Source organism: Lithobates pipiens, unplaced genomic scaffold (genome assembly GCF_037356315.1).
Source record: "Lithobates pipiens isolate NorthernLeopardFrog02 unplaced genomic scaffold, aLitPip1_a1.2 Scaffold_23, whole genome shotgun sequence".
NCBI lineage: Eukaryota > Metazoa > Chordata > Amphibia > Anura > Ranidae > Lithobates > Lithobates pipiens.
In genome coordinates this window covers 65,034,497-65,061,285 of record NW_027507785.1, presented here as the reverse complement: position 1 = coordinate 65,061,285, position 26,789 = coordinate 65,034,497, and the positions used below count along the sequence as shown (strand labels likewise).

Here is a 26,789-nt window from a genome sequence, read left to right as displayed (position 1 = left end):
AAATATATAAAAAAAATTTTTTTCCTCAGTTTAGGCCGATACGCATTCTTCTATATATTTTTGGTAAAAAAAAAATCACAACAAGCGTTTATTGATTGGTTTGCGCAAATTTTATAGCGCTTACAAAATAGAGCATAGTTTTATGGCATTTTTATTAATAATTTTTTTTTTTTACTAGTAATGGCGGCGATCTGCGATTTTTATCATGACTGGGACATTATGGCGGACACGTATGACATTTTTGATACATTTTTGGGACCATTGTCATTTATAAAGCAATCAGTGCTATACAAATGCATTGATTCCTGTGTAAATGACAATGGCAGTGAAGGGGTTAACCACTCGGGGACAGGGTAAGGGTTAAGTGTGTCCTGGGGCGTGGGGGGAGGGCGTGGCTACATGTGACACATCACTGATCTCTGCTCCCAATCACAGGGAACAGAGATCAGTGACACTGTCACTAGGCAGAATGGGGAGATGCTTGTTTACATTAGCATTTCCCCGTTCTTTCTCCCCATGAGACGATCACGGGTATCCCTGCGGCGATCGAGTCCATGGGACCCGCGACCCGACTCACGAAGGTCCCGGCCAGCGATGGCACGGCGGCAAATTTAAAGGGACGTACCTGTACGCCCATTTGCCTGTCCGTGCCATTCTGCCGACTTACATCGGCGTGCGCCGGTTGGTAACCGGTTAATAAACACAGAGCTTCATTAACGTGTGTATTTTATATCTACCTAGAGTACAACTTTAATATGCTGCAAAGATGGTAAGTATAAAATCTGCTTTCTTATTTTTACATGTTCTGGGCTATAGATTGTTTTAATTCAACTAGAATTCAGCTATAAAGTGATATTAGTCTCTTTAAAAAAAAACAAAAAAAAAAAACAAATATGTTATACACACCTGCTCTGTGTAATGTTTTTGCACAGAGCAGTCTGATCCTCCTGTTCTCCGGTCCCTCGCCAGAACTCCTGGCCCCTCCCTCCTGTTGAGTGCGCCCACAGCAAGCAGCTCTGCGTATCCATTCATGGAGCTGCGGCTCGGCCCTGTCCCATCTCTCTCCTCCTTGACTCACTGACTTCGATTTACAGCAGCGGGTGCCAATGGCGCCCACTGCTGTGTCTCAGCCAATGAGGGAGAGTGTCTGGACAGCCGAGGCTCTTGTGCAACATCGCTGGATCAAGATGGGGCTCAGGTAAGTATTAGAGAAGCTGAGGGCGTGGGTAGGAGCTGCACACAGTAGGTTTTTTATCTTAATGCATAGAATGCATTAAATTAAAAAACCTTCTGCCTTTAGACCCACTTTAATCATTTCACATTTAACAGTGATACTATTTATCAAATGATATCAAATGTTTTGCAGAAAGGAGACTCATCTACCATTTTCTCCAATACCTTCCTAGATGTCCCGAGGACACTACCTTGCAGGAACATCCCGTCTCTGACCAGAGGTTCCAGCGATTCAGTTTTCATGTATTTCAATTTTACAACCTGATGGAAGTGTATCTGTCCTGTAACACCATCATCTGTCACACTGGCACTTCCCCAAACTGATGTACTGAAGGCTGCCTCCGAGGAAGACACAGGCGTGATGTTCACGCTTCTACAGAGCACCTGGAATCAGCTAGATTATCCCAAGGACCCATTATTATTACTTCCGGTAAGATTTTTTTGTCTTTCTTATTTTATCATTTATCTGAGATTTTCTACCTTTAGGGCTTGTTCATGCTATCTCCATTGAGATGTGTTCATCTGCACCACAACACTGCATTGAGATTGGTTGCAGTGCATTGCATAAAAATGTAGATGTGCTGCATTTTTAACAGTGCAACTCACAACACTATGTAGCCGGTCCCCCCGTAGGGGCCTGCAGGATGTAGTAGTTCCACCTGTCACCCTGCCCAGCCTGGCATTCACTTCCAGCCACTCTCCAGGCAATGAACAGTCCATCAGCTTTGTTTTTTTATTTTTTATTTTATTGAGGGTTTAGAACTTGTATTAAACGACTTAATGGCGGCCCGAAATCAATAGCAGAAATCAATATAGTGATCAGTTGGGACCTCTTTTTATATCTTCTATAGCTCCAGCCTCCTCCAGCAAAACACTTATTTGCAGACTATTTCTCTTTCTCTCCTGTACAATACTTGGTTCCTGGCACAGCTAGGAAATGGTAGGCCCAATTCTAACACAGTCAGACCTTAGAAACCGCCATTTGCTGACAGGGACTGTGGGCCCCATTGGTGTAGCAACCAATGGTGAAAGGAAAGTCTTTAGTACTAGTTGTATTAGGTTGGACTACTGATCCCAGTCAGTCTTGTGCAGGCCCTGACAACCCTCCTGGCTGCAGCTGCCCGACTTCTATGCCAGCAACATCACAGTCACAGCAAACTGCTGCCCAGTCCGCTCCGGCATGCCTCTCCCAGCTCTCCCGACTGTGCCTGTCACTCACCAACACCTGATGGATCCCTCTTGTAGACTTGCCCAGCAGTGTTCCCCGCTGTCCTCTCCTGCTCCTGTTCACCCCTTGGATTGTGTGTGGTTCCTTCACAGCTCTGAGCCCCTGGCCCAAGGTCACCACTCCCTCCCCCTCCCCAGACTGGGGGGCTTCCTGCAAGGCCCCAGCAGCCTAACACTCCATCTCCAGTTCTTCCACCCGAACGACTCCTTCCCAGCGAGGCTGACCCTGGATATTCCAAAGAGGCCGGCCCCTTGCCAATCCTAGTTGGGGATTGGTCAGGGCTCTCTGAAACACCTCAGGCAATGCCACCTCTCTTCCCCTCCTCTGCTTCTAGAATCTTCTTGAGGCCAGAAGGAGGTAACCAAGAAGTTAATGCTGCCTGTGAGCCTACTCTAGGCCACTCCCAGCCCCACAGATCAAAACAAGCAGGGTTAGGCCTGCTTAAATTGCTTAAATTTACCTGCTCTACAAAAAAAGCAATATCTGGCATCTACCTAAGGTAGAGGGTGCTACAACTACATGTCATGGCACCATAAGGATTTGCATAAAAAAATACATGAAGTTAAAAAAATTAAACAGATATTGCAATGTGTTGCTACAATGCATCACACTATCTCTGCCTCTACACAACGCACACCAGTGCATACACATTTTATCTTGTAGGCTAGTGTGAATAAGCCCATGAAATGCAGAGAAAAAAAGAGATTACATCTTTGGTCTTTTCATGTTGCTCTGCACTGGCCTGTGGAAGGTGTATGGTGGAGCCATCACATCACTGCAGTAATGCTCATTCAGCCAGAATAAATGTGTAGCAGACATCATGCATAAATGTGAACAGTAGGAGCCAGTAAACCAGTGCTGTGCACATTGCACTAGTCTGAGCAACCCTTGCATATGCCTTGCTGCTCATGCATAGGTGGATAATACAGCACATATTTTCATCTAATTCAATAAGGAACACAGCAGGCCAGCCGTGTAGAAGGGTGCCAGCCAACTGTAAGGATTCCTAGACCCCCCCCCCCTCCACTGTAAGCTGCCAGCTGAACTGCCCCCCCCCCCCCCCCATTTATGTGCAGTTGGCCAGTTGCTACACTGGCGATTGGCACAATTGTGCCGTGATAGAGGGAGAAGTGCAGTCAGCAGAGTCTCATAGAAAGAGAGGAGGACTGGAGCGCAGGTGCACCTTCTCCACTTCCCTTGATGATGCAGCTGTGTGGTGGACACTAGGATATGTAGGTCTGGAGGAATGCTGCGTAAAGAAAAAGAGAAGCTGACGGGACCATGCTGTGGGGACTTTTCTAAATAGAGAGAGACTAAGCCACTGTTAAGAGATTACCGCATGGTTGGGGAACCAGAGGCAGAACTGTGACCTGAGTACGGAGAGACGAAGCCACTGCCAGGATACAGACTTTGCTGTGATACAGATCGGAGTTGCCCCAGAAAACCAGGGTGAGCAGACATCTAGTCTAGAAACTGCTGCTGCCATATCGCTGAGCCTGGGGTGAGTGTCTTGCAGCCATTACTTGTTGCTGCCACTAGAGACTGAGCCCTTAGAGCGTTTTTTACCCTTAAAAAAAAATGGATCCTTTTCCTTTAAAGTATGCATAATAGCACACCGCTTGTGCTGTATAATGTGGCCCCTTGTATCACCTGAAATACGTGGCTGATCCTGCCTGGTTCTCCACTCCCCCCTGTAAACTGACAATGGTTTATCATGGCTGTTGAGCCCTGAAACCGTGGTCTGTTTACGTGCCTCCAGCATCCGCAGCTCTCCTCTGTCCTCCTCTTCCCCTCCCTCCCTGCCTGTCAGCTGTGTCAGTGCCCACCCCTCCCCTTCTGCAGAAATAACTTGGTAATTTTCAGGCACTTACCTGTCTTCCTTAATACTAAGTGCCCTGTGTATGTGTTTTATTTAAAAAATGCTGTTCTATATTATATTTCAGAGCGCCATTCCTCTCCTCCCCTCCTCCCCACTGATGTCAGCGGGGGATTCTCAGCCCCGTCCGCTGTAGCTGTCAGAATGAGAGAGGGAAGGCAAGCGGTCACCTGAGCGCCAAGCAGTGTTAGGTTATAAGGTATAGAACATAATTTTTTAAAAATAAAACACATACAGAGGCCACTTAGCATTAAGGAAGACAGGTGAGTGCCTGAAAATTACCAAGTGGGGTTAAAACCATTTAAAGAGCTACTTAAACAGCCATTTATACAGTAGCTCTGTTACTGCCTGCAAGTCTTGTTGACGGTTTCCAAGTGCACCAATGGTTATTGGGCCCCAATGTTTAGCCGGCTGAAGAGTCAGGGCTAAAGACTGCCCTTAACAGTTGCTATGCAGAGACCTTTGCCCTTTTTGCTTAGTAGAAGAGGTACCTCTCAAGAGACACTACCCTATACCCTAGCCAATCCGTTAGAGTGCACTCTAATCTAGTGTAGTATTGTTATTCATATTACAGTTAACGTTTATTTGCACCCTTTATTGCTGATGTGCCGATTTGCATGTTGTTTCCAGTCGACCCATCATGCATCGGTCAGTGACATTACAAAGGGGACGATGCCACCAGGTGACAGCACCAGGTGGCCCCATGCTTTACCTATTTAAGAGCTGTCAAATGGCGGAGCAGGCATTCGGCGGTTAGCCTTTGTTGTGGGCGCTGCGTTTATTTATTTATTTTTTGGGGGTCCGATGGTGTGGCGGGCGTCATGATTGATGATGGATCTACATCAGGGGACATTGTTTTTTGATTTTTTTCATAAAGGAATTGTCAGAAACTGCCTCTTGTCTTTATTTTTGACACTTTTTTTTTTGGTAAATGAGTAGGGGTAAAACGTACCACTACTACTCATTCACTTAGGGATCTGGGAGCCCCCTTGTTAGAGGGGGTTTTCAGAATCCAACAAGCCCCCTGCCTGCAGACCCCCACAACCACCGCCCAGGGTTGTCGGGAAGAGGCCCTTGTTCCCATCAACAAGGTGCTTTGGGCTGGGAGTGCACTTTTGAGGGTATATGGCCTGGTATGGTTCAGGAGGAAGGGGGCACTCGCTTGCCCTTCCCTTTTTCTGACCTGCCAGGCTGCATGCTCGGATAAGGATCTGGTATGAATTTTGGGAGGCCCCACCCCACACCATTTTTGTTTTTAATTTTGTCATGGGGTTCCCCTTAAAATCCATATCAGACCCAAAGCGCCTGGTATGGATTGGGGGGGGGCACGCCGTTTCTTGAAATGTTTGTATTTCAGGCAACAGTACTGTTTTACCAGCAATTTAAATGTCATTTTATTTCTTTATAAATGTCAGTTTTGCTGCAAGAGGTTCTATACATGGTACAGATTTGCCACTTTACAGGCAGACTAAGGCACTATATTTAAAGGAATTTTAATTTTTTATTGTTGCACTTAAAGCATCATTAAAATCACTGCTCCTGTAAAAACAATCTTTTAAAAAAAAATCTTTTGCTTTGATACATGTCCCCCAGGACAGTAGCCGGGCCCCCATACCCTTTTTATGGCCAATAACTTGCCTATAAGCCTTCAAAATGGGCACTTTTGACTTTTCAAGTTCGGGTCCCATAGTCTTTAATAGGGTTTGCTGTTAGGGTCCAAACGTTTGCGATGTTTGAGAGTTCTGGCATGAACCGAACCGGAGGGGTGTTTGGCCCAACTCTATTTATTCATGTTCAAACCACCATTTATTATAACTTATATTAATAGATTAAATGCATCTAACACTAAAACGGTGTTTGTCTATTTTTTGGTAGTGACCCACAGTCCGGTTAAAGGTATTCATACTTGTGTCTTTATATGTGCTTGCAGTGACTTTTATTCAACCAAGCATGTCAGAACGGTTTAGGTTGTTCTTGGAGTCGAGGCACAGAACAGAGAACCCAAAATTACCAAGCCACTCCTTCAGGGGTAGTGCTACAGTTGTATCCAACAGCACTGAAACAACAATGCTTTTACACACAGAGAGCAACATAACAACTTATAGTACTTTATACTGTTAGCCGCATCCTGCATCCTAGGATTTAGTGACCATGGGGGGGCAGTTTCTGCAGTAGCTCTTTCTTATCTGGATGAAACGGCTCTTTAAAAGTTATGTGTAGCACATAGGACACAGTAGCTGTTGCTGAAATACCCTGCAGCCTAGTTAGTGGGTTTTATTGGAGATTGGGCACCTGCATTGAGAAAATGTGTCTGCTGCAATGCCCGTTTAATTTTGGATTCAAACAGTGTAAAGGGGGTGGGGGGGGGATTAAAGGATATATTGTTTTTAAAAAAACAAACATGTCATACTTACCTCCTCTGTGCAGTTGGACCTGATCATCCTCTTCTGGGGTCCCTCAGTGGCACTCCTGCCCCGTTGGAGAGCCGCTCTCCCTCAGGGCACTTGTGTGGGCACGCTCGCTTCTCCTGCTGCTGCGCCTATTGACACAGACAGCACAGGACTCCGACCCATCCCCAACTCCCAAGTCATTAGATTTGGTTGACATTGGCTCCCGCTGCTGTCAATCTATCCAATCAGGACCGAGGCACCGGCTGGAGCTGGTGTGCTCGTCCCATCGCTGGAAAGACTGGGTTCAGGTAAGTAAAAAGGGGGGCTGGGGGAGGGTGCTGCATCACAGGAGGGTTTTCACCTTAATGCACCTTAATGCATTTGAAGAGCAGTACAGTTTTTCGCCAAGCCTGTTTTGTATTACTTTAAAATTAGAAGGTCCCCAAACGACCATGGTCATTGATACAAAGACATTTAAAATGACTTCTTATCTTCTTCCACAGGGGACCCTCTCTGGAAAAGCCATTCTGCTCATAAAGTCTTGACCTATGTGCTCATAGCTCTGGTTGGCATAATAGGAACATTGTCGTTGACAGGCCTGATGATTCTAAGGCGTTCCTACCAGAAAAAACTGAAAAACAATAGTACCTGAAGACATAAAGAATAGATCACCAAGCTTCAATTAGGCTGCCATACTCTCTCAAGAATTAACAATATTGTTCATATGGATGGCAGTCTAAAAAAGTCCCGCTAATTCATCTGATGAGGCCAAATACAAACTTTTGTTCTGTTGGTACCTTGTAACTTTCATAATCTCCAAAGTTTTCTCTCCCTAACATGGGTCCAATTGTTTTAGGAGGTGTACCTTGCCTGGAACATTTATTCACGTATGGGGGCTGTCTAAAGGTTCACTTTTGGTTGCTGGTCTACAATATGATTAGGTCAGTACTAGGCCTGGCACTGCCACAAAACTCAATAAAATCTTGACTCTGCAAGCAGTGTATTCCTTGCAATAGACACCAGATCAAGTTATTAACCGCTTCCGGACCAGCCGCCGCAATTTCACTGCGGCAGGTTGGCTCCCCTGCGCGAAACCACGTTACTGTACGTGGTCTCGCAGGGTCCGGATAGCAGACGCGAGCGCACTCCCGCTGCATAGCGGGGGTGCCAGTACTCGTTACCAGCGGTCGTGATGGCAGCCGGCCAAGAGCAATCGTGACCAGGAGACACAGAACAGGGACAAGCGTGTGTAAACACACACTTCCCTGTTCTGTTTCTGACAGGAGTGACAGATCATGTGTTCCTATTAGCTAGAAACCATGACCTGTCACTTCCTGTGGTTAGTCTCTCCCCCTTCAGTTAGAATCACCTCCCAGGGAACACATTTAACCCCTTCACCGCCCCCTACGGATCCTTCAAACAACCTACATTATCTAAGCCAGGGGTGCTCATCTCTTTGAAGAGCTAAGACCACTTAAGTGATTTGGTAAACAGTCAAGGGCCACAATGAAATGATTCAGAACTTAATTTTTTTATTTTATTTTGAATAGCATAATGAACATTTTCCTCCTGCAGCCACTGAATGTTGGTGGAAGGGAGAGGAGGAGAAGCCAACTTTTAGTGGTTGAAAGAGGAAAATGGAGAGGATCAGTTCCTGTATATGCCCCTGCCCCCGTCCAAGTGTAAAACAGTATGTGACAGGAAAGGGAGGCCACATGGGCCCACCTTGGAGCATGGGCGGGTTACCCTTGAGACCTCCGACCAGTGGTTGGGGGGGTGGCAAAATACATTTAAACTATAGAATTTTACCACCCCTCCAACTGATACAAAACAATATTCTGCCAACGGGCACCATTTCTCCCACTGACAACAATAATGAGGCGCTATTCCTCCCGTAGATACCAACAATTAAAGCACTACTCCTCGCCCTAACACCAAATCAAATGTTGTAATGTTTATTTCTACTGATGCCAGGAATATTTCCACTCCCGCTGGCTACCATCTGGCCCCAGTAAAGTCTGAAAGACAATAAGCCGCCCCTTTGTTTAGAAAGTTTGGAGAACCCTATCCTAAGGGATTGAAGAAGACAAATTTCAGTTTATGAAAATATTAATTTCAAAAAAAAAAAAATAATTAAATGAAAGGGACCAAAACTTTATTATATGCCTGTAAAATAAATTCCTTCAATAGACATTGTTGCATTTTTCTCTCAATAAGACATTTCAAAGTTCATTTTTTTTTAAAGCTCTTTAGATATTTGATCAGGTTAAATTGTGTTATTTCCTTATTCAACCTAGAAAGCTAATAGCACAATTTCCGCATGCCTTTGTATGTGTATTTACTAAATGAACAATTATGTGATTGAATATTAAAAATATTTTGTATACGTTTATAAAGAGTTCTGAAGTATTCTTTGGCAGAGACTAATATTTACATATATGGCACTTAGCGTATGATGGAGTGATCAAAATCCTACCTTGTATGTAAATGTTGTTCTTTCCTTGGAAAAGAAGAGCCACATGTGGGTTTTAGGGCCACAATAAGGCTGAAGCAGATGGAAGGTTCAGGGTTAAGCTTGGGTAAATGGAAATATATAGATTAGACTAGTGCAGATCTGATCATAGGATTAGGTTTTGGTAGATGAAAGCCTAGGATTAGGCTAAGGCAGATGAGAAGGTTTGGATTAGACTTGGAATGATAGGGTAGCTAAGATTGGACTAGTGTTGATTGGATGGTGAATTAAGCCGCGTACACACGGGCGGACTGTCTGGCCAACTTAGTCCGTCGAAACACATTTCAGCGGACAGTCCGCTCGTGTGTGGGCTTCAGCGGACTTTTTCAGCGTGCAGTCTGGTGGGCTAAGTCTTTCGGAATTTCCGTAATATTGTCCGTCCAACTTTGGTGTCAGCGGACAGTCCGCTCGTGAGTAGGCTAGTTCGACGGACTAAGTATGGCGCATGCTCAGAAAGGATTTACACGGCGAAAGGGTGCATTGCTGTGTATTGGACTTCCTATTTCTAGTCCCGTCGTACGTGCTGTACACGTCATCGCGCAAGCTTTCGACGGACTGTTGTTCATCCGTGTGTGGTCAAGTCCGTTCATTCGAAAGTAGGACGGACTGTCCGTCGGATTGTCTGACGGACTAAGTTGGCCATACAGTCCGCCCGTGTGTACGCGGCTTTAGATTTCGGCAGATGAAAAGATAGGCTGGCCAGATGAGAAGGTTGGAATTAGATTAAGGCAAATGGGAAGGTTAGATTTAGGCTGAGATAGATGGGATGGTTGGGATTAAACCAGCACAGACAGAAAGGTTAGGATTAGGCTAGAGTAGATACAAGTTGGACTATGGCAGATAGGAGAGTGAGATTGTTTTTGGATAAATAGAAGATTAGGATTATGCTAGAGCAGATGAGAAGGTTAGGATTAAGTTAACCATTTAGCAGATGAATGTTTAGGATTAGGCTGGGATAGATGGAATGGCTAGGAGTATGATTAAGCTAGGATAGATGGGAGGGTAGAATTTGATTTGGGTAGATAGAAGGTTAGGATTAGGTTAGGGTAGATGGGAGAATTAGGTAAAGGGAAATTTAGTATTAGATTTATGCAGATGGAAGGGAAGGATTAGGCTTTATTAGATGAAAGGTTAGGTAAGGTGGTACATTTAGGATTAGGCTAGGGCAGGTAGAAAAGTTTGGATTCACATAGGGGAAGACAGGAGCGTTAGGTTGTTTAGCGGTAGCTGTAATGGTTAGGATTAGACTAGAGCAGGTTGAAGTTTATGGTTAGGCTAGGATTAAAATTAGGGGATTAGGCTGGATTAGGAATATGATTAAAACTAGGGCAGATGGGATGGTAGGATTCATTTTAAGTAGATGAAAGGTTAGGATTAGGCTAGGGTTGATGGGAGAGTAAAGATTAGGCAAGGGCAGATGAAAGGGTTAGGAATATGCATACCTTCCAACTTTAGAATTTGAGAATGAGGAGCACTCAAGTGAAGAGGATGGTCTGTGGTACACTATGTATGCGACAGCAAAAAGTGGACCAGAGTACATTAGACAGAATATTGGGTGTAGTTTAAAGGATAAGTTCACCTTTTATAACATGTTACAGCTGCCCCAACCCACCCCCCCCTCCCCCCGAGTGCTTTCTGTGACAGCAGGCCCAGGATCTCTTCCATGCGCCTGCTGTCACAATATAGAAAATATGTGGCTATGCTCACTTAGCCTTGTGCGCTGTGTGTTCCATATACTTGGCCCCTACAATCTGCATTCTGTAACCTTGAAACCTGCACTCTGTGTTACATATCTCTGACCTCTGCGCTACATACTATTGACCTCTGCACTCTGCATGTTTCCACACACACAATTTGCTATGGCCTGCTGAGCATGACACCTAATTTATCTCCTCTGTGTGACTGGGGGGGGGGGGGGGGTGGATGCTAGATAGGCTGTGTGGTACCGTGGGATTTCTAAAAAAACAATGGCAATTTTAAGTGTTGGGACAGTAATCATACCCATGTTCTAGTCCAGATTGGCTTCATTCTTGAGCATCTGTTTTTTTTCCATGAATCCTTATTTTCGGTTGCAGATTAGCAGCAGGTTTATAAGAATTGGCTATAGTAAGTTTCAGTCTTAGAAAGACAGTCTGAAAGCAAACAGCTTCTGGTTTGTTCACTCTTTAGAAAACTCACAATACCATTATTACTATTAACCCTATATTAAAGTAGATCTAAACCCTAGTTGGATGACATATAAATTGCTAAAACACTGACCATTTTTTTTTTCATAAAATATTATTTTTATATATTTTTTTTGCATCTCAGTGTTGCTATATGCATTTGCTCCAGTTTTGGCTGCAAAGCATTGAGCTGGACCTAGCTGTCTCTCGTTTGAGTGACTGTCCCTCTTTTGGAACCAAATCTCTCTGCCCCACTTTCCTTAGTTCCGGCTATTTTTGGTCTGATTTTTAGAACTCCATTGAAAATTCGATATTTAACAGCCACATGTGTTATAGTATATTTTTATCCAAGCTCAAAATGATTGCATCTTTTCTTTGGAAAGACTTTGCAAAGGACAACTAGTGATGGAAAATCAATTGGGTTTAACCAATCAGTTTTACTTATTAAATCTTGAGGCTCTGCCTAAATGAGGGTTTGGCAGGGGTATGCATTTAGCCTTCATACTTTGCGGAAGAAAGTTGTCCCTCTTTCTCATCTTATAAAGTTGGGACATATGCTGCTAGTGACAAAGGTGGGCTATGCCAATTATATGTGTTGGCATAGCCATTTGAGGTCTCCACCAGCGATGTACATGACAAGGTTACAGCATAGCGGAAAGAAGTCCTCTAAACACCAAGGATGTACTTATATAAAATTTACATATCTGTACATCCATTTAAACTAGTTCTATGCAAACAGGGCAAAATTAAATGTTCTCAGGCTATATTGTGTGCAGATCGAATGTATGAATGCAGAAAATACTGCATTATGGGCACTGGATGGCATTGACTATCATCATAATGAACCGCTTGCCGACCACCCTATAGAAAATTTACTGCTACAGGGTGGCCGTGTTGCGCAGGATCACGTATATATATGCGTGATCATAAGTGGTGGCTGGTGATAATTTGTTTTGGGGGGGAGTGGCAAACATTGCACCTACAGCCCCCCTGTCCGGCCGATCGGGTCCGGAGCACTTACCCCATCTATGGCAGGCAGTGCTTCACCTGAACGACATCACAGGCAGCGGGCATCAAGAGCGGCTTCCCCTTCTCTACTCCGTGGGCATCACAGTGGCTTCTGTCTCATCCCTCCTCCTCCCTCCTCAGTGGCCAACCGGAACGCTTCTCTTTTCGGCCAATCTGGAAACAGGTCTCAGACCCACTTCCCGATTGGCCGGGAGGATAATCAGTGTGAATCAGTGTGAAAATAGTGAACATTCATTTGCTATTGTCACACAACTGGGTGGGCTTGGTTTGCAGTGCACTGTGACCCAAACCCACCCTTTTTTGAAGTGTATTAGATCCTCTGGCTCTAATCACGTGCTTCACAAACCCCCCCCCCCCAATTAGAATTCATACATCCGGCGTCCTACATGGGGGCCCGGCGCATGGGTGGGGGGGGGGGCCCGATGCATGGGTGGGGGGTCGGTACCCCCACACCTTTAACGGACGAGCCTCTCCTGGTGATCCTGCACTTCCAGGTATCGGGCACCTGTGTTGGCAGACATCGGGTCTATGGGTCCTGCTGTGTCGAATCACAGCGGGACCCACAGACCCGATGTTCGTTGGCACCCGCTGATTGTTCGGGACACAGCCAGAATGGTAGTCTGCCTATGTAAACAAGGAAGATTACCATTCTGTCAGTACAGAAAGCATGGATCCTGTGTTTCTGTAAAGCAGTGACATTGATCTATGCCTTCCCCTAGTAAAAGCACCTCCCCCACTACACTGAAAGACAGTCTAGGCACACAGTTAACCCTTTGATCGCCCCTGATATTAACCCCCTTCCCAGCCGGTTTCATTAGTACAATGACGGTGCATATTTTTAGCACTGATCGCTGTGTTGGTGTCACTTGTTACCAAAAAACTGGCAGTTAGTGTTCGATTTGTCTGCCGCAATATCGCAGTCCCGCTATAAGTTGCTGATTGCTGCCATAACTAGTAAAATAAATAAATAAAAATGCATAAATATATCCCATAGTTTGTAGACGCTATAACTTTTGCACAAACCAAATAAATATATGCTTGTTGGAATTTTCTTTACCAAAAATATGTAGCGGAATTTACTTTGACCTAAATTGATGAATAAATTAGATTTTTTTATTTTTTTTATTGGATAGGTTTTAGAGCAGGAAGTAAAAAAAAATAAAAAATAATAATAATATATATATATATATATATATATATATATATATATATATATATATATATATATATATATATATATATATATATATATATATATATATTTTTTTTTTAAACTGTCATTTTCTTTTTGTTTATAATGCAAAAAAAAATGCAGAGGTAATCAAATAACATCAAAAGAAAGCTCTATTTGTGGGAAAAAAAGAGCAGGTATTTTATTTGGGTACAGCATCGCATGACTGCACAGTTGTCAGTTGAAGTAACGCAGTGCCGTATTGCACAAAATGGCCTGGTCAGGAAACCTTCCGGAGGTCAAGTGGGTAAGTATGCTCCTCATCTCCATCTAGTGGCTATACTGCTACATTTTCCTCAGTCACACATTTGATCTTCAGAAAGTTAGCCTTAAGCCTCGTACACACACTCGGATTTTCCGACAACAAAAGGTGTGATGGCAGTGTTTTGTTGGAAAATCCGAATGTTTGCACACTCCATTGGACAATTGTTGTCAGAATTTCCCACAAGAAATGTTTTATAGTATGCTTTCGAATTTTCCCACAACAAATGTGTGCTGTCGGATTATCCGATCCTGTGTACACAAGTCAGTTGGAAAAAAATCCAAAGTACAAACACGCATGCTCCGAATCAATGCTAACCATAGCACAACATTAGCAGAAGTTGCCCAAAGGTTAGCACTAAAGAGCTGAAAAACCACATTGTTTCATGTATGTTAGCTGAAAAAGCTCAGCCATCTGTATGCATACCAAGTTCACAGCCAACGCCCTTCACACAAAATTCCATGGATTTGTCCTTAAGGGGCATATTTTCTGCAGATTTTTGTCTTCAAATTTACCAAAATCATATAGTGCAAGGGCCGGCCTGATTGTATACAAATTGAAAATCTTAAGGTTTGACCTCATATTATATGGTTTTGGTAAATCTGAAGACAAAAATCTGCAGAAAATCTAATAGTGTGTATGGAGCTTTAGAGCATTCAATTTTGACCCATTTTGCAGAGTGAATTTACATGCAGTTTTGATGCATGAACAGCAAATTTTTTCCTAAATCTATTATTTTTATGAATACTCCCCAAGAGTGTAATTAGGTGTATGACAAATGATGGAAAAATAAAAATACCCAAAAAACAAAACACAAGTAAAATAATATAAAACATTGATCTGAAACTAAACTGAATAAAATTAACTCCAAACTATATACTGTTAACCTTTAAATGACACACAGAATCAGGTTTATAAAAGGTCTATATTATTAGTAATAATTTATTAGTACACAGACAACAAGTTATTTTCATGCTTATGATTTATTTTTATTTAAATTTCATTTAATTGCATTACATTTATAACTACAATCTACTGATGCATGATCAACTTACAATGATGCTTTGATTTTTTTACAAAATTATAAGTGAAATGTTGACCATGACCATTATCCCGATGGCGGTAAGCCTCCTAGTGATCACTTGCTGGTACTGCAGGGTCTCATACTGCTGGAGATAACAATAGACTAAAAACAAAATGTAAACAAACTAGGGTACATTTTGGCAGTTGCAAATCATAAGAGTCCATTTGTAAAGAGCAACATTTTTAGTATTATTTTTTTTTAAATCTTTATGTCCATAATCTTTAATCACATAATGTCCCATTTTGAATATATTGTCCATGTTTGTGATTAGACAAATGCAATAATAAATTCTCTTAGAAATGAGAAAAATTCATAAATAAATTCTGATCAGAAAATAATTAATTCCAAACAAATTATAAAAGACACTGAAGACACAAAAGCAAATGCATACATTGGCACATTGCCCATTGCCCTTCCTGCGCAGTCCTTGTCCCATCCCAGGATTTAGTGACCCCTTCAGGGCCCGGTCACTCATAGCAGTTGTGTAACTTTATGTATTGCTGCTTCTTATAGTAACGTCTCTGTACCACGAGGCCCATCACTGCCATGACCCCGACGACACAGACCGCGGCCACGAAAATGGAGGGTGGCACTCCTTGACGGGGCTTACTTTTACCTGCAGAAAGAGAGAACATTATAAATTTAAGGTGTAAATCCAACAATTTTATTCTTTAGCAGGGTGAAGGGTGAAGGGTTAAAGGGTTTTTATTGCTGTCCACATTTGGGTTCTTATCCCCTTAGCACTGACCGTAATCACATTTGCGGCCTCGGATTTAAGGGGTTATATCTGCATCTGCAGGCATCACCCCGATACAGTTTTTTAGAGCTGGCGGTCGGCTCTTTAGGGATAACAACCGTTGCGGCTAAAAGCCGCTAGGCTGTTATCCTAAAGGAGCGGGAGAAGACGTCCCCCCCCCTTCCTGCCGCTCCTCCCTGGCCTCACATCCCACCAGGAGACCCGGTCCAGGATCCGGCACTTCCGCCGGCTAGGCTGAGACTGGAACAAAGCCGGAAATGGTTTTGTTCCAGTCTCCTATGTAAAAACACGGAAGCGACGTCACTTCATCACTTCCGGTTTACTCTGCTGACAATGGCGCCTGATTTTAGAAGGATTAAAGTATTCAGAATCACCGTTTTTTGTGATCTAAATACTTTAAAGTGCAAAAGGAGGGATTTGGGGTCTTTTAGACCCCCGGCCCCTCCATAAAGAGTACTACCTATTACTGTCACAAAGGATGTATACATTCCTTGTGACAGCAGTAAAAGTTTTTTAAGTGACATGTAAAAAATAAAAATAAAATAAATAAGAAAAAAGTATTATTTTTTTTAAAGCGGCCCTGTCCCCGCGAGCTCGCACAGCAAAGAAACCGCATGCATAAGTTACGCCCACATATGCAAATCCCACGTGTGAGGTATCGCCGCGATCAGCAGAGCAAGAGCAATAATTCTAGCAAAAGACCTCCTCTGTAACTCTAACCTGGTAACTGTTAATTTTTTTTAAAGCGTCGCCTATGGAGATTTTTAGGTAACGTAGATTGTCGCCATTCCACGAGTGGGCGCAATTTCAAAGTGTGACATGTTAGGTATCTATTTACTCGACGTAACATCATCTTTGACATTATACAAAAAAATTGGGCTAACTTTACTGTTTTTTTGTTTTTTTAATTCATGAAAAACTTCATTTCCCAAAAATTGCGTTTGAAAGACCGCTGCGCAAATATTGTCTGACATAAAATATTGCAACAATTGCCATTTTATTCTCTAGGGTCTCTGCTAAAATGTGGATTATATATACTATATACTATATATATATATATATATATATATATATATATATATATATATATATATATATATATATATATATATATATATATATATATATATATATATACTATGGGTGCAATGGATCAAAAAACTCACAGATCGGATCGTTCCTTGGATCAGAGTCACGGATCGGATCATTTTTCGGATCAGCAAATAATAATTGAATTTGCAAAAATCTGTGAAAATTCCACCACCATATAGTCCCCACTGTAATATCCACAATCTCCCCCACTGTAATATTGGCTGAGTATGACTGGGTATGGTTGAGCATGGCTGGGTATCGCAGAGTATTGCTGGGTATCGAAGAGTATTATAGAGTATGGCTGGGTATTACAGAGTATGGCTGGGTATCGCAGAGTATTACAGAGTATGGCTGGGTATCGCAGAGCATGGCTGGGTATCGCAGAGTATTACAGAGTATAGCTGGGTATCGCAGAGTATTACAGAGTACGGCTGGGTATGGTTTGGCAGGGTATTGGCGGGGTTTGGCAGGGTATTGGCAGGGTATGACAGAGTATGGCATGGTATTGACAGGGAATGGCAGGGTATATTGGCAGGGCATTGCAGACTATTGGCAGGGTATTGCAGAGTATTGGCAGGGTATGGAGGGATGGCTGTCACAGAACCGTAGATCTGTAGTGCCCACAGCGCTGCTTCCATCCGATTTCTCCCCGTCCACTGTACAGATCAGTACAGAGAGGAGAGAGAGGAACCGGTGTCATGACATAACTCCGGTTTGTTTACAAGTGATCGCTCCGTCATTTCCTAAGGCCGAGACTGCGGAGCACTCCACAGATTGCGGCGCGTGCCGTTCCGAGCGGGGTGACCCATTCGGATCATGGATCGGTGACGATCCGTTAAACCCCTAATATATACACATACATACATACATATATACACACACTTTTTATTTTTGAGGTGGGGGGGATCTTGGGTGACTTCCCACACTTTTTTTCCCCAGGACTTGACCCCTGGGTCCAAGCTGGACCAATGTAACTAAGCAATAAAAAATCACAACAGGAGTTCAGCTTTATGGCAACACAGAATAAAGATATGGAGAGGAATTAGGAAAATCGATTTAACTTACTGAGGAGGATGGGACCCGCAGCCACTCTGGCTGAATCTGAGTTGTGAATATGACGCTTTTGTCTTGAGGAAAGGCAGCCTTGAGCACAGCGGTTTGCAGAAGTTCGATTGTGGCAGATGACAACATCGCAGGAGAGATAAACTCCCGGGACATCTTTATACTTGAACACGTGGAAGCTGAATCTCTGCAATCGCCTGTCTGTAGTCGGATAGGTCTGCAAGGTGGAATCCTGGAGACACCTGAAAAAAAAAAAATCACGAAAATATAAATGTATTATTTTTTGGCTTTTCATAAAATTTTAGATGGAAAAATGGTAACAAACCAAGAAAATAGACGTTGGGAAAGGAGCACTGGCTCAAAAAGGAACTTAAAATAAGTTTTACTCATAGCTGTAGGCGACGGCTAAAAAACCTGAATGTGTTGGCTAAGATTAAGAATAGTAAAGCATCTTTAAATGTGTCTATCCATTCATATACAAGACTTTTCCTCTCGGAGTGCAGAGATCACTGTTTGCTGTACTGCATTTTGCTTTCCTTTTGGGCCATAATGGCTGTGCATGGTGGCCTTTGGTTTGAGCCCAGATTATTTTCCTTCTTCATTCTTTGCCCTTGTACACACGGTCGGAGATGCCGACAACCAAATCCAGACGTGATTATGTTATTTCATTACGACGGGACTACGTTCACGCTAGTAGCCAATAGCTTTGGTGTAGGAATTTGATCTGAGCATGCGTGGCACTTTGTTCGATCGGAATTCTCTACACATGATCGGAGTATGTCCGATCGGAGCATTTTGTCTGAAAATTTTACCAACAAGTTGGAAAACTTGGTCCGTCGGATACTCCGACGGAAACAGTCCGATGTAGACCACACACAGTCGGAATATCCGACAAACCGGTCCGATCGGACACATTCTGTCAGAATCTCTGACCGTGTGTACAAAGGCTATCTGTCTTGGTGATACCAGTTCCCCCAATCTCTTATCTTGGATTAACATGGATAAAAAGGAAGAGACATTCTGCCCCGGAGAGTCATAGACAGCACATAAAATCCAACAGAGTATCTAACCCTTTCACCGAAAAAAGAAATATATATATACAGTGCCTTGCGAAAGTATTCGGCCCCCTTGAACTTTTCAACATTTTGCCACATTTCAGGCTTCAAACATAAAGATATAACATTTTTATTTTTTGTGAAGAATCACCAACAAGTGGGACACAATTGTGAAGTAGAACAAAATCTATTGGATATTTTAAACTTTTTTTTAGCAAATTATAAACTGAAAAGTGGTGTGTGCAAAATTATTCGGCCCCTTTACTTTCAGTGCAGCAAACTCACTCCAGAAGTTCAGCGAGGATCTCTGAATGATCCAATGTTGTCCTAAATGACTGATGGTGATAAATAGAATCCACCTGTGTGTAATCAAGTCACTGTATAGATGCACCTGCTCTGTGATAGTCTCAGGGTTCTGTTGAAAGCGCAGAGAGCATCATGAAGACCAAGGAACACACCAGGCAGTGCAGGCTTTAAACATCCCAAGGAGCACTGTGCAAGCGATCATTTTGAAATGGAAGGAGTATCAGACAACTGAAAATCTACCAAGACCTGGCCGTCCCTCTAAACTTTCAGCTCAGACAAGGAGAAGACTGATCAGAGATGCAGCCAAGAGGCCCATGATCACTCTGGATGAACTGCAGAGAACTACAGCTGAGGTGGGAGAGTCTGTCCATAGGACAACAATCAGTCGTACACTGCACAAATCTGGCCTTTATGGAAGAGTGGCAAGAAGAAAGCCATTTCTCAAAGATATCCATAAAAAGTCTCGTCTAAAGTTTGCCACAAGCCACCTGGGAGACACACCAAACATGTGGAAGAAGGTGCTCTGGTCAGATGAAACCAAAATCGAACTTTTTTCCCACAATGCAAAACGATATGTTTGGCGTAAAAGCAACACAGCTCATCACCCTCAACACACCATCCCCACTGTCAAACATGGTGGTGGCAGCATCATGGTTTGGGCCTGCTTTTCTTCAGCAGGGACAGGGAAGATGGGTAAAATAGAGGGGAAGATGGATGCAGCCAAATACAGGACCATTCTGGATGAAAACCTGTTGGAGTCTGCAAAAGACCTGAAACTGGGACGGAGATTTATCTTCCAACAAGACAATGATCCTAAACATACAGCAAAATCTATAAAGGAATGGTTCACAAATAAAAGTATCCAGGTGTTAGAATGGCCAAGTCCAGACCTGAATCCAATCGAGAATCTGTGGAAAGAGCTGAAAACTGCTGTTCACAAACGCTCTCCATCCAACCTCACTGAGCTCGAGCTGTTTTGCAAGGAAGAATGGGCAAGAATTTCAGTCTCTCGATGTGCAAAACTGATAGAGACATACCCCAAGCGACTTGCAGCTGTAATCGCAGCAAAAGGTGACTCTACAAAGTATTAACGCAAGGGGGCCGAATAATTTTCCACGCCCCACTTTTCATTTTTTTATTAGTTAAAAAAGTTTCAAAAATCCAATGGATTTCGTTCCACTTCACAATTGTGTCCCACTTGTTGGTGATTCTTCACAAAAAAAAAAAAAATGTATATCTTTATGTTTGAAGCCTGAAATGTGGCAAAAGGTTGAAAAGTTCAAGGGGGCCGAATACTTTCGCAAGGCACTGTATATATACTTGACCTCCAGAAGATTTACCCATTGTTCATGACCCGGACATTTTTTGCAATACGGCACTGAGTTACTTTAACTGACAACTGTGTGGTTGTGAGACTCTGTACCCAAATAAGATTGATGTAATTTTTTTTCCCCACAGATAGAGTTTTCTTTTAGTAGTATTTTATTACCTCTCTGTTTTTATTTTTGGTGCTATAAACAAAAAAAGATCAACAATTTTGAAAAAAATATATACAGTGGTGTGAAAAAGTGTTTGCCCCCTTCCTCATTTCCTGTTCCTTTGCATGTTTGTCACACTTAAGTGTTTCGGAACATCAAACCAATTTAAACAATAGTCAAGGACAACACAAGTAAACTCAAAATGCAATTTGTAAATGAAGGTGTTTATTATTAAAGGTGAAAAAAAATCCAAACCATCATGGCCCTGTGTGAAAAAGTGATTGCCCCCCTTGTTAAAACATACTATAACTGTGGTTGTCCACACCTGAGTTCAATTTCTCTAGCCACACCCAGGCCTGATTATTGCCACACAATCAAGGCATCACTTAAATAGGAGCTGCTTGACACAGTAAGGTCCACCAGAAGATCCTTAAAAGCTACACATCATGCCAAGACCCAAAGAAATTCAGGAACAATTGAGAAAGAAAGTAATTGAGATCTATCAGTCTGGAAAGGGTTATAAAGCCATTTCCAAAGCTTTGGGAATCCAGCGAACCACAGTGAGAGCCATTATCCACAAATGGCGAAGACATGGAACAGTGGTGAGCCGCCCAAAATTACCCCAAGAGCGCAGCGACGACTCATCCAAGAGGTCACAAAAGACCCCATAACGTCCAAGGAACTGCAGGCCTCACTTGCCTCAGTTAAGGTCAGCGTTCATGCCTCCACCATCAGGAAAAGACTAGGCAAAAATGGCCTGCATGGCAGAGTTCCAAGGAGAAAACCACTGCTGAGCAAAAAGAACATCAAAGCTCGTCTCAATTTCTCCACAACACATCTTGATGATCCCCAAGACTTTTGGGACAACATTCTGTGGACCGATGAGTAGTGATGGCCGAACGGTTCGCCCGGCGGTCGTTTCGCGGCGAATTTCCGACATTCGCGGTCCGCACGTTCGAACGCCTTTTTCCGTCGTTCGCCGCGGCGGACTTACGTGTTTAATGTATACAAGAACTTTAACCTTTGGTGACACGTTTATCATGTGATACAGGACAGCCAATTGAGACATGACAGCACATGGACACTTGTACATTCCCCCTAACCTATAAATACACCCGATCCGGTGGCCATTTTACATTCTTTCTTCTGTTAAGATAGGGACAGGTTCCTGTGTGGAGTAGGGAGAGATAAACCACTAGCTATTTGGTACACAAAAGTTCTTTTCAGGACTGGTATAGGTGTTAGGTGTTGATAGGTTTGCTGTGCTGCTGATTCTTGCAGCAGCCTGAGTGTCTTTTGTTAGTTTAGAGAAAGGGAAAGGACGGTGTATGCTACAGGGACAGCCAGATTAGTCTTTCATCATCATCATCATCATCATCATCATTAGCTGTTACTATCAAGGTCCACAAAAGAGCTGTTCCAGTAACCACTAATCGTTCTCTTTTTTTGCCAATTTGTATAGGGACAGGAAGGAAGCAGTGTTGTCAGGCAGTGAGGGTAATTTTAAAGACTTGCTGTTATTATTAGTTCCACAAAGGTTCTTTTCAGGACTGGTATCAGTGGTACAGTAATAGGCTTGTACATGTATAATATTCTTTCTTCCAAATATAGAAAGGATATTATACTTGACTGCTGCCCTTCTGCTGCAGTCTGCTAAACATTCACAACTCACTTGTTCCACAAAAGTTCTTATAAGGACTGGTAACTTGGTATAGGGTGCTACGGTACATAGGCTTGAGTGCGGTACAGTCTGCTGTTCTGTAAGGACCGCTATCGGTCCACAATAGATAGGGTTGACGTGCACCACTGCTGACCGCTGCCCTATACTGCAGCAGTCCTTCAGCGGTATAGGGACTGACGTACAGTCTGCTAATCACTAACACACAACCTGCTTGTTCCACAAAAGTTCTTATAAGGACTGGTAACTTGGTATAGGGTGCTACGGTACATAGGCTTGAGTGCGGTACAGTCTGCTGTTCTGTAAGGACCGCTATCGGTCCACAATAGATAGGGTTGACGTGCACCACTGCTGACCGCTGCCCTATACTGCAGCAGTCCTTCAGCGGTATAGGGACTGACGTACAGTCTGCTAAACACTAATACACAACCTGCTTGGTCCACAAAAGTTCTTATAAGGACTGGTAACTTGGTATAGGGTGCTACGGTACATAGGCTTGAGTGCGGTACAGTCTGCTGTTCTGTAAGGACCGCTATCGGTCCACAATAGATAGGGTTGACGTGCACCACTGCTGACCGCTGCCCTATACTGCAGCAGTCCTTCAGCGGTATAGGGACTGACGTACAGTCTGCTAAACACTAATACACAACCTGCTTGGTCCACAAAAGTTCTTATAAGGACTGGTAACTTGGTATAGGGTGCTACGGTACATAGGCTTGAGTGCGGTACAGTCTGCTGTTCTGTAAGGACCGCTATCGGTCCACAATAGATAGGGTTGACGTGCACCACTGCTGACCGCTCACCTATACTGCAGCAGTCCTTCAGCGGTATAGGGACTGACGTACAGTCTGCTAATCACTAACACACAACCTGCTTGTTCCACAAAAGTTCTTATAAGGACTGGTAACTTGGTATAGGGTGCTACGGTACATAGGCTTGAGTGCGGTACAGTCTGCTGTTCTGTAAGGACCGCTATCGGTCCAAAATAGATAGGGTTGACGTGCACCACTGCTGACCGCTGCCCTATACTGCAGCAGTCCTTCAGCGGTATAGGGACTGACGTACAGTCTGCTAAACACTAACACACAACCTGCTTGGTCCACAAAAGTTCTTATAAGGACTGGTAACTTGGTATAGGGTGCTACGGTACATAGGCTTGAGTGCGGTACAGTCTGCTGTTCTGTAAGGACCGCTATCGGTCCACAATAGATAGGGTTGACGTGCACCACTGCTGACCGCTGCCCTATACTGCAGCAGTCCTTCAGCGGTATAGGGACTGACGTACAGTCTGCTAAACACTAATACACAACCTGCTTGGTCCACAAAAGTTCTTATAAGGACTGGTAACTTGGTATAGGGTGCTACGGTACATAGGCTTGAGTGCGGTACAGTCTGCTGTTCTGTAAGGACCGCTATCGGTCCACAATAGATAGGGTTGACGTGCACCACTGCTGACCGCTCACCTATACTGCAGCAGTCCTTCAGCGGTATAGGGACTGACGTACAGTCTGCTAATCACTAACACACAACCTGCTTGTTCCACAAAAGTTCTTATAAGGACTGGTAACTTGGTATAGGGTGCTACGGTACATAGGCTTGAGTGCGGTACAGTCTGCTGTTCTGTAAGGACCGCTATCGGTCCACAATAGATAGGGTTGACGTGCACCACTGCTGACCGCTGCCCTATACTGCAGCAGTCCTTCAGCGGTATAGGGACTGACGTACAGTCTGCTAAACACTAATACACAACCTGCTTGGTCCACAAAAGTTCTTATAAGGACTGGTAACTTGGTATAGGGTGCTACGGTACATAGGCTTGAGTGCGGTACAGTCTGCTGTTCTGTAAGGACCGCTATCGGTCCACAATAGATAGGGTTGACGTGCACCACTGCTGACCGCTGCCCTATACTGCAGCAGTCCTTCAGCGGTATAGGGACTGACGTACAGTCTGCTAAACACTAATACACAACCTGCTTGGTCCACAAAAGTTCTTATAAGGACTGGTAACTTGGTATAGGGTGCTACGGTACATAGGCTTGAGTGCGGTACAGTCTGCTGTTCTGTAAGGACCGCTATCGGTCCACAATAGATAGGGTTGACGTGCACCACTGCTGACCGCTGCCCTATACTGCAGCAGTCCTTCAGCGGTATAGGGACTGACGTACAGTCTGCTAAACACTAATACACAACCTGCTTGGTCCACAAAAGTTCTTATAAGGACTGGTAACTTGGTATAGGGTGCTACGGTACATAGGCTTGAGTGCGGTACAGTCTGCTGTTCTGTAAGGACCGCTATCGGTCCACAATAGATAGGGTTGACGTGCACCACTGCTGACCGCTCACCTATACTGCAGCAGTCCTTCAGCGGTATAGGGACTGACGTACAGTCTGCTAATCACTAACACACAACCTGCTTGTTCCACAAAAGTTCTTATAAGGACTGGTAACTTGGTATAGGGTGCTACGGTACATAGGCTTGAGTGCGGTACAGTCTGCTGTTCTGTAAGGACCGCTATCGGTCCACAATAGATAGGGTTGACGTGCACCACTGCTGACCGCTGCCCTATACTGCAGCAGTCCTTCAGCGGTATAGGGACTGACGTACAGTCTGCTAATCACTAACACACAACCTGCTTGTTCCACAAAAGTTCTTATAAGGACTGGTAACTTGGTATAGGGTGCTACGGTACATAGGCTTGAGTGCGGTACAGTCTGCTGTTCTGTAAGGACCGCTATCGGTCCACAATAGATAGGGTTGACGTGCACCACTGCTGACCGCTGCCCTATACTGCAGCAGTCCTTCAGCGGTATAGGGACTGACGTACAGTCTGCTAAACACTAATACACAACCTGCTTGGTCCACAAAAGTTCTTATAAGGACTGGTAACTTGGTATAGGGTGCTACGGTACATAGGCTTGAGTGCGGTACAGTCTGCTGTTCTGTAAGGACCGCTATCGGTCCACAATAGATAGGGTTGACGTGCACCACTGCTGACCGCTCACCTATACTGCAGCAGTCCTTCAGCGGTATAGGGACTGACGTACAGTCTGCTAATCACTAACACACAACCTGCTTGTTCCACAAAAGTTCTTATAAGGACTGGTAACTTGGTATAGGGTGCTACGGTACATAGGCTTGAGTGCGGTACAGTCTGCTGTTCTGTAAGGACCGCTATCGGTCCACAATAGATAGGGTTGACGTGCACCACTGCTGACCGCTCACCTATACTGCAGCAGTCCTTCAGCGGTATAGGGACTGACGTACAGTCTGCTAATCACTAACACACAACCTGCTTGTTCCACAAAAGTTCTTATAAGGACTGGTAACTTGGTATAGGGTGCTACGGTACATAGGCTTGAGTGCGGTACAGTCTGCTGTTCTGTAAGGACCGCTATCGGTCCACAATAGATAGGGTTGACGTGCACCACTGCTGACCGCTGCCCTATACTGCAGCAGTCCTTCAGCGGTATAGGGACTGACGTACAGTCTGCTAAACACTAATACACAACCTGCTTGGTCCACAAAAGTTCTTATAAGGACTGGTAACTTGGTATAGGGTGCTACGGTACATAGGCTTGAGTGCGGTACAGTCTGCTGTTCTGTAAGGACCGCTATCGGTCCACAATAGATAGGGTTGACGTGCACCACTGCTGACCGCTGCCCTATACTGCAGCAGTCCTTCAGCGGTATAGGGACTGACGTACAGTCTGCTAAACACTAATACACAACCTGCTTGGTCCACAAAAGTTCTTATAAGGACTGGTAACTTGGTATAGGGTGCTACGGTACATAGGCTTGAGTGCGGTACAGTCTGCTGTTCTGTAAGGACCGCTATAGGTCCACAATAGATAGGGTTGACGTGCACCACTGCTGACCGCTCACCTATACTGCAGCAGTCCTTCAGCGGTATAGGGACTAAGAGTTTTGTCACAGGGTCATTTAAAAAATGACATGCAGAGGAAGAGGCAGGCCCTTCCGCAGGGGTGGTAGGGGTAGGGCAGGAGCAACAGGCTTGAGCCAAAGTGGGAAGTTGCAGAAGGTGCGTTCAATTACTTTAAAGGATGCACCAGACTTGGTTGAGTGGCTCGCTCAGCCTTACTCTTCTGCACCCTCCTCATCCTCTCGATCTGCACCCTCTTCTTCACTCTCTGCTATGTGCACCCCCAAAGACACTACCACCAACAACACGACCACCACCACCACCACCACATACCTTCCGCTTGAGTCACTGGAATTATTTTCCGATCCATATCAAGAGGACATTTCTGATGCGCAGCCACTCTTGGTATTGGATCAGGAAGAGGAGGTAGCAACAAGCGCTACTCAGCAGTCTGACGCCAGTACCCAGAT

The 26,789-nt window shown here is 44.1% G+C and overlaps 1 protein-coding gene across 1 annotated transcript in view; it reads right to left on the bottom strand.

Annotated features, from left to right (window-relative positions):
* Window positions 1-17,886: 17,886 nt before the first annotated feature.
* The window catches only part of LOC143927607 (uncharacterized), a 49,205-nt gene continuing 40,302 nt past the window's right edge, over window positions 17,887-26,789 (bottom strand). Inside the window, exon 7 of the mRNA XM_077451770.1 lies at window positions 17,887-18,163. Within this exon, the coding sequence (XP_077307896.1) occupies window positions 17,902-18,163 (262 nt within the window). The 3' untranslated portion in view covers window positions 17,887-17,901. The remainder of the gene's footprint in view (window positions 18,164-26,789) is intronic.